At 47.7% G+C, this 12,730-nt stretch overlaps 1 protein-coding gene across 3 annotated transcripts; it reads right to left on the reverse strand.

Moving 5' to 3' along the window:
* Nucleotides 1-733: 733 nt before the first annotated feature.
* Nucleotides 734-11,838, reverse strand: znf318 (zinc finger protein 318). 3 transcript variants are annotated; one of them, XM_046401760.1, is made up of 12 exons: nucleotides 11,357-11,838; nucleotides 10,767-10,876; nucleotides 9,936-10,319; nucleotides 9,572-9,869; nucleotides 7,982-9,197; nucleotides 7,678-7,778; nucleotides 7,438-7,537; nucleotides 6,847-7,163; nucleotides 5,542-5,739; nucleotides 5,294-5,387; nucleotides 4,568-4,686; nucleotides 734-4,273 (listed from the first exon to the last, which is right to left on the reverse strand). In XM_046401760.1, the coding sequence occupies exons 1-12, from the start codon at nucleotides 11,612-11,614 to the stop codon at nucleotides 1,826-1,828; spliced, it is 5,643 nt and encodes a 1,880-aa protein (XP_046257716.1). In that variant the 5' UTR covers nucleotides 11,615-11,838; the 3' UTR covers nucleotides 734-1,825. The 3 variants fall into 3 exon arrangements, with proteins under 3 accessions (XP_046257716.1, XP_046257715.1, XP_046257714.1); XM_046401759.1 differs by having other exon boundaries at nucleotides 5,542-5,736; nucleotides 9,572-10,319; XM_046401758.1 differs by having other exon boundaries at nucleotides 9,572-10,319.
* Between the last annotated feature and the right edge of the window lie 892 nt (nucleotides 11,839-12,730).

Below are 12,730 nucleotides of genomic sequence, written 5' to 3' on the forward strand. Positions count from 1 at the left end.
TGGTTCATATAATTTATTAGTTAAATATTATTTATTAAAGTCAAAACGTATTCATTCAGACTGGCTTCTAACACCTAGCAGTGATACGCACTGATATGTATTTTATTGCATCTTATGAAATTTTATTTTCTGTTAACTGCTTTATTGTTTCATTTGATTTTATTGGAAAGCACTTTGGTCACTTTTGCGTTGTGAAGGGCTCTATAAATAAATAAATGTTGATTAATGAGCACAAATTTTTAACGGCAAAATGAGATTGAGATTGATTGAGAAATGAGATTTCATCTATGATAATGACTTATGTCAGTCACACATTTGCAGTATTTACTGTAATAACAGACGACTGTTTATGCTCAGCGTCAACAACATGATAATCATGATTTCTGACAGAATCCTGCATAATAGAAAAATGTTTTGAAAAGTTTGAGATTATGAGTTATGTTAGTCACCCAATATGTTTTCATTAAAAACACACCTGTAACCTTCAGTACTCAATACCTTTTTTTATGACAGAAAAAAAATAACATGAAACAAAAAAACAAAACATACAGTTTCTGGTCAGTAGCCAATCTCCACAAGCGTCCTTGGGATTAATGCGACGTGTGATTGGCCCAATCCTGCAGCAGCTACAACCGCGCCACAGTACCTCTTTGGTGTACTCACCGCAGTATTGTCTGTGTACATTAACACTGCAGTGACTTCTGCATAGAAGAATCACAACACACACAGCAGCTGCTGCTTCCTCACTAGCTTTTATTAAAACTCTACTTGAAGCAACTAAGTTTACAAGACCAGCAGTTGTTCTACACACGGTGACACTGACCGTAAATCAGTGGTCACAACACAAGGCAGAAAACCTGATGCACTGTGACAGGAATCAGCTCCTGGGTCTTCAGTTACACATGAAGCCTTCAAACTAAAGGAGCTGATTTTGGTCTGTGCTGCGACTTTCACCAGCTGAACTGTGAAAAACACCTCGCATCATTAGGCGAGGAAAATAAACTGACTGAGGCTGAACTGCAACAGGAAACATAAAAAACAACAAATGGTGAACAATACTTTACCTGCCACGGGAGACAGAAATGTGATCTTTAAAGGAGCAGTGTGACATGTTAGGAAGTCGTCTTCTTCTGTGTCAGATGAGAAGGTGGACATCAAAACCCAGTAAATTTATCCTGCTAACATATCGCCTGACACACACACACTACACCACCAAGCGTTTGTGGACAGCAGAGCACCAGAGGTTATGGCTGAACATGCAATTTCCTAATTTTATTTTAATCATTTTGGGGCCAAACGTGGAAATATTATTGAGCAATCCATTAGAGGAACATCTGAGGACTAAACCTAATCAATCTAATGTTGTGCATGGTCGTGTGACCCCCATGGGACTGGGAGTCACTGAACAACGTGATCCAGCCCAAACCATGAAAAACAGACTCAGATCGTTTGGCTACATAAAGTACACTACAACGCTGTGTTATAATGCTTTGTTATCGATTTAAGTACAGGATTGTGCGCCATGCAGGGCTTAAGACGTCCTGGACTCACTTGGCACTAGATGCACAAGAAGCAAACTGATCATCTGTGACAAGGTACTCTGGAGAAGACAGAACAGGATGCCTTCAATAAACATCAAAGTGGTCCTACATGTAATACGAAGATCAATATTTAGGACAAGTCTGTCAGCACGTGTGCCTCACTATTTTCAGCTGCCTTCTGAGTCCAGTAAATCATCCATGAAAAACTGTGGATTACAATCGTCTGAACATGCGGGATATATAACTGGATTTTAAGAAAACACGTCCCCTAGTCCAGTCGCGTCCTATTCAAAGTTAAAATCACTCTCAAAGTCCAGAGAGGCCATGTCAGAAGGGACGCCCAGGGTTTCAGGGGTGATCACCATCACCTGGGGGCCCCCCTCGCTGAGGGCCCCTTCACGTGGATGCATGCCAGAGCCTGGAACTGATGTGTCCAGCCCCTTTGGGTCGAAAGCTACAGTGTCAGAATCTCCTGAAGCCGGCTCAGGCTCCAGTTCAGACAGGCTTTGCTGCTGCCGAGTTTGGTATCTGGTTTGAGATCTGGTTTGTCTGACAGGGCGGAGATCAGCGGGGTTCCTCTTTGTCGGAGTTGTTTTGCCTCTAGTTTTGGGGCCTGGTTTGGGTTCAGGCTCTGGAGCTGCATCAGGATGGGTCTCTGGATGGGCCAAGGGCTGGGTGTCCTGGTCTGGTTGGTGTTCAGATTGTGGCTCCGTTTCATTTTGAGGAGTCAGTTTTGGCTGAGTTTGAGGTGTTTGTTTCAGTTCAGCAGGCTCCATTTGTGGGGCGATTTCAGACTCAGATTTAGGAAATGAGGACTGGTTTTGGTGTACACTCTGTGCCTCAGACTGGGGCGGTGGGCTCTGTTTTAGATGGGTTGTTTGGGAAGTCGTTCTGGATGGAGTCACCCCAGATATTGGAGCTGGGGTAGACTGCAAAGACCAAACGGACGCAATCTGAATGTTAGATTCAGGGTGGGTTTGAGGAATTGGAGGATTGTTTGCGTCTGGGTATGGAGACGTACAGACCACACTTGGAGGTGGGGACTCCGTCAGAGGCTGAGGTTGTGGATTTTGTGTTTGCAGGGTGGGAAGGTGACTTTTGTTGGTGCTACTGCTAGCTCTGCTGTCTGCTGCTGGTTTGGTGATGGAGGAGGTGCCTGACTGCCCAACACTGCTGTAGAAGATACCAAATAATTCCTGGGCTTTGGCTGCAGCCAGGTTGCTCTTAAGTTTCTCTGACTTCTGACCTCCATCACCCAAAGCCAAGAAAGGCGGAGGCTTGACAAACACAGTATGGGTTTGCTCACTTTCTGGGACACCGGGAGCTGCCACGTCAGACACAATCTTTATCATTGTTGTTTGTGCAGGTTTGGCCACAGATGGTGAAATTTGATACCCAGACACTAGGGGCTTAGTCTCCATTTTGGGTTTAGATACTGCTGTGACAGGTTTAGGCTCAAATGGTTTTGGTGTAACAGTTGCCAGTGCAGGCAGAGATGGTCCGGCTCTATCAATGGGAGGCTCAGGTTTAGCTTCCAGTGGTGCATTCTGAGCCGTTGTATTAAGACCCGGAAATCTTGGTCCATCTTTGGGAGGAGACTCTACTAAACTGGTGTTTTGGGGTCTGATGGACAGGAAGGCATTCAGTGGTGCAGGTTTACCCATCATGGCTGTTTTCCGAAGGACTGCAGCGGGAGCAGGGAGGTTGGGCCGTATTCTTCCCCGGTTAGCAATGTCGGATGCCAAGGGAAGAGGCATGTTCTGCTGACCCCCCAGCTTCTGGGCAATCTCCTTGGCAACGGCCACAGATTTCGCAAAAGAGTCCTCCACTGAGACTGGGTTCTGCTTCACAGCCGCTTCGTCATCCTTGATGAACTCCGCGGCCACTTCCTGCGCCTCCTTTGCCAGGACGTTCTCCCGCTTCTTCCAAGTGAACTTTCCAAATGAAGCGGTCATGGCCACGGATGATGGTTTGCCTGCTTCCAGGCTCTGCTTGCGAAGCTTTGCCCTCATCGCTGGACTTGGTCCACAGATGATTTTGGGCAGGTTGTAAGGCTTTGTTGGAGGTTCAGGTTTGCTGACCTCTGGCTTCCCTACTGTATTACCCACTTCAAGCTTTTTAAAAGCTTCCCTCTCAGACTTAGGTTTCCCCTCATCTCGCTCTTTCTCATATTTGGAAGTGAAATCTAAATTTTTACTGGATTTATACTTGTCCTCGTCTTCTCTCAGTCCATATTTGGAACGGTCGTCATGTCTGACATCTTCCTCCCTGCGATAGCGATAACGATATTCTTCTTCTCTGCTACGTTTGTATCTGTCCTCCTCGTCCCTTCTGCTGTATTTAGCCCTCTCCTCTTCCTCTCTGCTGTACCGGTACTTATCATCCTTCCTGCTGTATTTACACTTTTCATCCTCATCTTTCTTACTGTGAGAAGGCCTGTCCTCATCCAGGATTCTGGCCTCTTTAAAATCCTCTTTCTTGCCTGGCTTCAGCTTTTCCTCTTCCTCCTTTTTAACTTTAAGTTTCTCTTCCTTCTGAACAGTGTCAGTCTCTTCCTTCTGCTTCTCCTTGTCCTTTTTGTCCTTTTTGTGTTTGGACTTTTCCTCCTTGTCTTTGTTTCCTTTCTCATCATCCTCATGTTTGCGTTTCTTTCCGCTCATCTCTGAGGCCAGGCCTGCCTGGCGGTCCAGGTTCCTCCTCTGTTCGTACAAAGGATTCTCGTACATTTGTTTCTGGCAAGGGACAAGGACAAGAGACAAGAGAGTGAGGGAAAATACAAAACTTCTGCGTGAAATACGAACACTCCGAATCATGTAACCACATCATCAAACGAGGCAAAATAACTGAGGCCTCTAGTGTATGTTGGGTGAATGTCACCGGAAACAACTACATCATTCACATAACACTCTTTTCATCTAGGGCCTGGCAATACTGGAATAAACTGACATGTATTTTTTGCCACAAAAGTAGTCCTTTGGCAGCTTCTCTACTGTCTCTGTTTGTCCACATGTTGTGATTCTTAATACCTTGTATTTCTCATTATGAGCATGTGTGGTGACGTGCTCTTCTGCACAAATGGCGTCTCCATAAAACTCTTTACACAGCAGACAGAAGAATCCTCTGACAGGCAGCAAGAACTCCGAACCTGCGGCGAAACACACGCCGCACATTTTAAACCCACAGGTAGTGATAAAATAAACTGCCAATCAGTGTTTACCTGATGAACGTGTTCCTTCCCAGTACCTGTCAGGACAGGAGAGGGTTAAAGAGGGAACATTTCAATGAAATACTGAAAATAGATGGTTGAATTCAGCGGTCTTATTTCAGAGCAGGAACCGTTGGGAAAGTACTAACTGCTCAGTGAAACCAGGGTTACTCTGTAGTAACTTCAAGACAAATTTTTGGGCTAACGAGCAGACTAAGATACGTGTCACGAGAAGTCAAAGCACTTCTCCAAAGGTTACTGCAGTACATTACAGTTACAGCAGCTGTCATCTTGAGGATGACACATGAAAAACAAAGGAAGTGACATCAGAGGTGAGGACAGGAGTCTCCTTTGCGGTTGGATGAGTCTGTCACTTGGTTAGCACTGTTTTCATTAAGACACAGAAACTGCAGCAGAGATCCACACTGAGCTCCACCTGGAAGCAGAAGACGGCTAACAAAAATCAGGGACTCGGAGACCGGGATCATCTGGAAAAACAGCTTTGTGGCAACATTTCAGGGAAAAGATGAACATGCAGTACAAGTACCTTTGGCGGGTTTTGTCAGCTTATCTTCTGACATTGTGTTCTTGACAGTTTTGGTGGGAGTGGAAGCCCAGGGCCGGTCGTATGGGTCCAGAGTCTGTGTAAAGAACAAGAAAATTAAATCTGAAGGAACAAAAACACAAAGGACTGTCCAACTAAGGATGTCAAATGGCCTTCCAAAAAAAAAGACAAAAGAAGAAACGGTCTTGTACAGCTGATATACATGACTGAGACATCTTCAAAAAACAAACCTTTCGATGTGTTTTGCTGTGCAAGTGCGTGAAAAAATCAAACATGGAACCAGAGGTGACGTTACAGTTTTTGCACCAGTGGTTTCCAGCATCATAATATTCAAATGGATCCGGGGGCGGGGCTGGAGGCGGAGCCAAGGAGATGATGGGCGGCTTGTCCGGTGACTCTCTCAATGGCAGCAGCACTACTGAGGTCTGCTAGGAAACAGAAGAGACGGAGGAGCGTCAACATGGTGGCTGAAAGCTCAGAGGACTCACTCAGACAAAAACATTTGAGCTCCATCTTGAAACTGTAAAACTTTTAAATTAAAAGTTTCTTACCTTCATTGAATTCCAGCCTCGAAGCCATTAATCAACAGGTAAGAATCCAGCAGTCGCTTTTATACCGACAGTAAATTGTAATCCGCTTTAAAGTTTCAGCTCGATATGAGCCTCAGAACAAAAACAACTTTTGTCCCTTAACAAACCGGCGACGATTCCGTTCATATTTAACAGTGGACTTTATCCGTTTAGGAACTTCACAAAGTTCCTGGCAAACTTTGTCATTATTAGTGAAAATGTAAAGAACGATGAGACAACTGAACAGCTAAGCACTGAGCTATCTATGTTCAAGCTAACAGGACAAGAAGAGACGATCTTGTCAAGAGACACTGACTATATTTCAAACTGTTGACATGACTCTTGATGTTCACAAAATCTTTTGCAAATAAAAGAAACGGATGAACAAAAGATGTTTTAAATCAAAAGGAAAGAAGAAAAACAGGCAGCCTGAAGCTGTGAATGAACCATTAAAATGAGATGCCGTACCTTCCCAAATAAAGCCCGAGTCTACTTGGTTGTTACCGTCAATAAATACTTCCTGCTCAGATGTTTCACATTAAAATTTTTTTCCCTGACTTCCTTCCTTTCTTGACAGACTTTTAATGCGAAAAATCAGTGAGGAGGAAGTGACTGAAATGAATGATGTGATGTGTGTATGTTATATTGGATTAATCAGGTAAGACGTTAAAGCGCAGGTAAATCCACCTTGCCTTCAGCAGACACAAAACCACCATGTGAACGCTCAGGACTTTGTGCAACTGAGAACTTTGACATTTAGCTTTTTATATGTTGTTCTCATCATAAAGCATTTCTGAGGACTGTGAGCCCTTTAGCTGAAAGTTATGTCACCATGTTCCACAGATGTTTTAGTGAGAAATTCAGGACAGATTTTAGCAAATTGAAAGGTGAAAATAATGAGCCCTAGCTACGATGTAGGACTTTCAGTAGTATTTCCTGGTTTACCTCCTCTGCTGGTACTTGTACCTTTATCATGGAGCTGCTGGCTGGCTGGCGTCCCTCAGGACTCCTCTGTGGCTCCCGTTTTCCCTTCTCTGATGGAGGAGGTGGTTTAGCCTCCTGCTCCACGGTGGGCTTGCTGGTCCTGCGGGGCCGGTCGGACGGGCTCAGGCCGAGGATTAGCGCCACCTTGTCAAGCTCGTTGCGTTTCTTCTCTGCGACCTCATGTTCTTTGCGTAGGTTGGAGATTTGAGTCATGACCTCCTCCTGCAGGTGGCTGATCTCCTGCAGCAGTGGGTCTTTGTGGCCTCCTTTTTCCCGCCTCTTCTTCCTCAGGAGCTCACCTGAAAGCACAACAAGCAGAGTTTCAGCTGCTGCCTGGGAGCCTATAAATGGAAACAAGGTTCAAAGAGAGCCTTGGAAAAGCGGTGGAAAGTCCACTTTGAGAAGCTCCTGAGTATTTTTTATGTTTTTCTATTTCTTCTTTCGCTTTCTCTTCTTTTCTCACTTACTTCATTGTGAGACAAGACAAAGTGTGAATAACTGACTGAGACGGCAGCGTCTGTTAATGAGCAGGTGAAGGCAGGTGAGCAACATGGTGAACATGTGTGAGCTCACCTTGTTGCTTCCTGAGTCTCTCCAGCTCCTTCATCAGATATTCTTTCTTCTTCATCCTGGTGTCCCTCTCCTGCTTCAGCTTCTCTCTCTCTTCCAGAACCTGAGCACACAAAAACAAGCTCGTATTCAGCTTCTACTCACCTGAGCACACCTGTTTCACCTGCCGGTGTAAGCCAGTGTTCTAAAGCTGCTTTCCTCAGGGTTTGATTCATGACTGAAGGTGATAAATGAAGGGAAAACCTTTTGTTTCTGGCTCTCGTTGTTCTGTTCCTCAGATGATCTCCTGTCGCAGCTGCTGGCTTTTCCCTTCTCACCGTCCTGAACACAACTCTTCCCCAAACCTGAGCACACAGGAAACATCAGGAACGACATTTCTTAATCCAACTGCACCAAAACAACCCTAACAATAATCATATCATTCAGAAACATCAAATGTCCATCTTTTGCTGGGAAATTCCTTTCAGTTATTTTCTTTAAAAACACAAGATAAGTTTAGAAGAAGTGAACTCTTCCTTTAATAATCCATCACTCCGATCACACTGACCTTTGGTCCCCGGCTCAGGGTCTGCTTTGCTGTAAGGCCCTTTGCAGGGCAGAGCAGGGGGGAAGTCGCTGGGGCCACCCTGGGGGGGCAGGCTCATGTTGGGGGATGGGAACATGGGCGGCCACTGCTGGTGCATGTAGGGAAGGTAGTTTCCATACTGGCCGTAACCTGGTGGAGGAAAGTTAGGAGCCACCATGCTGTGGACCTGTGAGGGGGGGTAGGTGGGTATGGGCACCCCGGGGTGAGAGGGGAGGGTATTGGGCTCGGGTTTTAGTTGTGGTGGCAGCCCTGCGTCGCATCTCTCGGCCTTTGTCTCTTTCACGTCTCTGTCTTTGTAAGACCTGGGTGGAGCTGAGGTCTTCCTGCAGCTGTTGTCGCAGCTCCAGCTGCCCCGACTCCCACAGCTGCGACTCCTGCTGCTGCTGCTGGAGCTCCTGCTGTGGGTCCGCCTCCCGCCGCCCCGGGTGCAGGGGCTTCCATCAGAGCTACCAGAGGAGTAATGTCTGCGGCGTGTGGGCGTCTTTGGAGGCGGCCTGTTCCCTTGGAGGCGTTCTTTGGTCCTAGCGGCCATCTTGCTGATCTCGGCCACGCCCAAGTCCAGGCCGATAGTCTTCAGGAGGTCCTGGATTTTCTCGTACTCCTCCAGTGCCTGACGCTCGCTCTCCTCCAGCGGCTCCGTCCCCGGTGGATAGGCGGGGTTTGATACCTGGACCGTGATGTTCTGGTCGGGGCTGATGATCGGCCGACTGACATACCTCACATCCACCTCGGGGGTAGGAAGGACCTGAGGGTTAGGAGGTTCCGCTGGTGGGACGCCATATGCCTGGGGCATGATGGCAGTCTGTGGCGGATAGTCACCATACAGCGTCTCCTCCGTCACATCTCCATACAGATCCAGTCCGTGATGTCGGACCGGCTCGGACAGCGCTGGAGGTTTGGGCTCCTCCGAGTCTCCATACAGGAACTTCTCTTCGTCATCAATGTCATCTACGGTCTTCTCCTCGGCCTTGGCCCCCGTCGCCTGGTCCCCCAGCAGGCTAAGGATCTCCTTGATCTCGGCGTCGAGGCCGGCACGTTGAGCCATCTGTGGGTTGGACTGCAGCTCTGACAGCATGGAGGCCACCCTGTGGGGCTCCAGGCCTTTAACGGCCAGCAGCAGCTGGTCGGCCACCTGAGAAATGTTGGAACCTTCCAGAGCCCTGACAGAGTCTGCCTTCTGAAACACAGAGAAACAGAGCAGAGTGACGCCTCTGCAGCACAGATCCTCTCCTGATGCTTTAATGACTTCACATTAGAATCAACGACTGCTGTCACATTTTAACTGACTTCTACACACATACATCAGTACGTTGTTGGCCGATAGCTGAAAAAATGTAGTTACTGTTGGACAAAGCAGAAAATCAAGCGTAATATGGTGCCTTCTCACATTGGCTGCAAATATACAAAAAAATAATTTCAGCTTATTAAAAAAATGTAAATTTGTACTATTTGTTTTTTACTCATCTCTTCTGTGGCTGCTTGCCTTTGGTAGAGAAAAAAGAATTTGTTGGTCTTCTTGACCTGCTGAACAGGTTGGTTTTGGTGTCCTACCCTGAGCAACGGCGAGTCCTCGGAGTCGTTGCGTTTCTTCAGGATGGATTTTGTTGGCAAACTCAGCATCTCCTCCAGCTCCCTCCTGCGTCGAGCCGTCTCCAGCTCTCTGAACTCTTTTCTGGATTTCTCATCGCTGTAGTCTAAGCTGCAGCTGCTCGAGCTCGAGCTGCTGCTTGCACTGCGACTACGGCTCCGACTCCTCTGCCGGCTCTTACTGCGGGCGCGGCTCGCTGCTTTGCTGTAGATCCGTCCTCTGCTGCGCCCTCTGGATCTGGACCTGCTGCGGCCGCGGCTCCTGGCCCGGCTCCGGTCCGGACTGCGACTGTGGCTGCGGGGTCGGCTCTTGCTGCGTCCGCGGCTCCTGGCCCGGCTCCGGTCCGGACTGCGACTGTGGCTGCGGGGTCGACTCTTGCTGCGTCCGCGGCTCCTGGCCCGGGTCCGGTCCGGACTGCGACTGTGGCTGCGGGGTCGACTCTTGCTGCGTCCGCGGCTCCTGGCCCGGGTCCGGTCCGGACTGCGACTGTGGCTGCGGGGTCGACTCTTGCTGCGTCCGCGGCTCCTGGCCCGGCTCCGGTCCGGACTGCGACTCCTGCTGTGGCCACGGCTCCTGGCCCGGCTCCAATCTGGACTGCGACTCTGACTGCGGGGTCGGCTCTTGCTCCGTCCCCGACTCTTGGCGCGTCTACGGTCTGGGCTCCGGTCACGACTCCGGGTTGGCTCGTAATTTAGCCGAGGGGGGAAGTCTCTGCATGGAAACAGCCACTTTAGTAGAGACTGGATTTTGTAACCACGGTGTTTTTGCCTCTCATAATTTTATTTGCTACATTTTATTGACTTTAATCCCTCTGAACCGTCATCTTACAGTCCAGTTGCCAAAGTCCAGATGAGAGTCGAGGAGCTGATCAACATGTTGATCATCTGAGTCACCTTCAACGGTCACCTCACACTCAGATCATTAAGCTTAAAGCTCCCTTCGTTATCTGGATATTTTAAAGTTGTTGTTGGGATATTTGACTGTTCCCCCACAGTGGTTGTGTACTCTGTAATCATCTCCGACAGAATAAGCACAAAAACACTTTAATATGTGCTTACATTTCAAGTTAGTACAACTGCAACTTTTTGAAGGGTCCAGGAATCCAAATCTGTTTTATATTTCTGATAAGCCAATAATATTTGTTGTTTTCATGAGTACCTGTCACGATGGCGTGAGGGGACGGACCCAGATGGTCCAGTCAGCTCGTTTCCCACAGTGATGATCAGGTTGTGGTCCAGGGGAATCGGCCCACGCGGTGATGGAGATCTCTGCAACAAATAGCACACAAACCCCCCTGAACAGCCTGTCGCACACTGGTTCATTAGTCACGGTTATGAAAGGCTTCCTGAGACACGAGCTGATCACGAGAAGCCAAACTCCAACACAGACGAACTTAACCAACGCTCGGTGTGGTGGAGCATCTCGCTGCAGTCTGCTTCCAGTCTCTGCGCGTTCGTGTCCATATCAAGTGAAATGAAGCGAACGGGAGCAACACGGTGAGTTTAGGAAAAACACTATAGTGTGCTTCAAGTGTTAAGGCTTGACTCAACAAGTACTACACACAGCGAACAAGCGAGGCTGTGGTAAATCGACAGGTTTTTGAATGGAGTTTGGTGCGCGGATGCTAATGAGCTATCGGGCCGACTTCAACCATGATGCATCACAAAGAGACAGTAACATCAACTCGTCCCGTTTTATTGGAGAAACTTATATTCGTTAAAACTCAATTTTGAGCCAGACTGTCTGACCTCTCTCGGCGGACCGCCAGCCCAGTACTCTCCACTTCGGTGACTTCCTGACCCGGGGGAAGGGTACCTCTTGCGCGGTGGTGAGTGGCGGGACGAGTCCGAGTGAACGTGGTCGAGGTACTCGGGGTGGTATGGCGGTCTGGGTCGACTCCTGTCGTCTCTGTAGCCCGGTGCCAGGTAAGGCCTCGGAGGCGGCGGACCCCGGCCTTCGAAAGGCGACGGGTAGCCTCCTCTCGGTGGAGGCCGACCACGGTACATGTTCCTCCCGCAGAGATTCTCTGGCTTTCCGCAGCGTTTATTTGATGCAGAGAGCAGAAAGCTGCAGGGACTTCACTCGTTTCTGAGTCAGCTACTGGGGCAGCTTATAAACACCTGATTCTCTTCACATCTCTCATCCTTCCCTGCACACACAAACCTCCGGTTTTTCTTCTTCTCTCAGATCTGACGGCAGCTGCTGTCCCCGGTGCTGCTGTACTGCCACCTTCTGGACGTAGTGAACTCCTACACTGTCGGAGTTGTCACATTTTCCGATCAGCCCTCTTCATCTGTTCACCTCCTCCAGCAAGTCCTTTCTCTCCGTTATAACCGGTCTAACGTATAGCCTAACGTTCCCCAAACATCGAGGTAACCAAACACGTCACCAACAAGGAGAACGTTCTCAAAACGTTCTGGGAACCAAAATGTGCTACTAGGGTTGCATGCAGGAGAGACGTACAAGTACATGTTTCCGCTACCTGACAGTCTTCACGGTTGATGCCTTCCTCTGATGTGGACAGTCCAGCCTGCTAATAATTTGCTTCACTTCTGCTGTACAACATGCAACATCCATATCAATTCTTGCCATCATAAATATGCAATGATTCCACAAAATCATGTGCAATGTCAATTCACAGTATCGTGCAGTACCGCCTGTCACTTTGTCTTTGTAACTTATTTTGTATACACTTGTACTGACAATCATCTTATTATTTTTGCTATTATTTTCTGTATTAACTTGAATCAGTGTGTGGTCCCAACCCGGGAAATGCACTGGTGTCTTAGCAATCTGTTTTACAATTTAATTTGTCTTAAACCTGTTTTCTGTAATGTGCTCTTTTAAGCAACCTTTGGCCCAAGAATTTCCGTCGGAATTAATACAATTCTGGTTTACCTGGGTTTATCTGGGTTTATTTTATCCTCTTGATTCAACGGAGAAAATCAAGAGGTGAACGAGCTATTGCCCCCTATAGGACTGATATGGTAAACACAACATTTGCAGAGTAGATCCAAAGTTCATTATTCTGATGAATAACATCAACACGTGTAAGAAACACCTCTGAGGCTTTTGGTCATATCTCATGGTCTTACTCAGCAGATGTCATGGGATTTTTAAGA

The sequence above is a fragment of the Scatophagus argus genome, chromosome 10 (genome assembly GCF_020382885.2).
Source record: "Scatophagus argus isolate fScaArg1 chromosome 10, fScaArg1.pri, whole genome shotgun sequence".
Lineage (NCBI taxonomy): Eukaryota > Metazoa > Chordata > Actinopteri > Scatophagidae > Scatophagus > Scatophagus argus.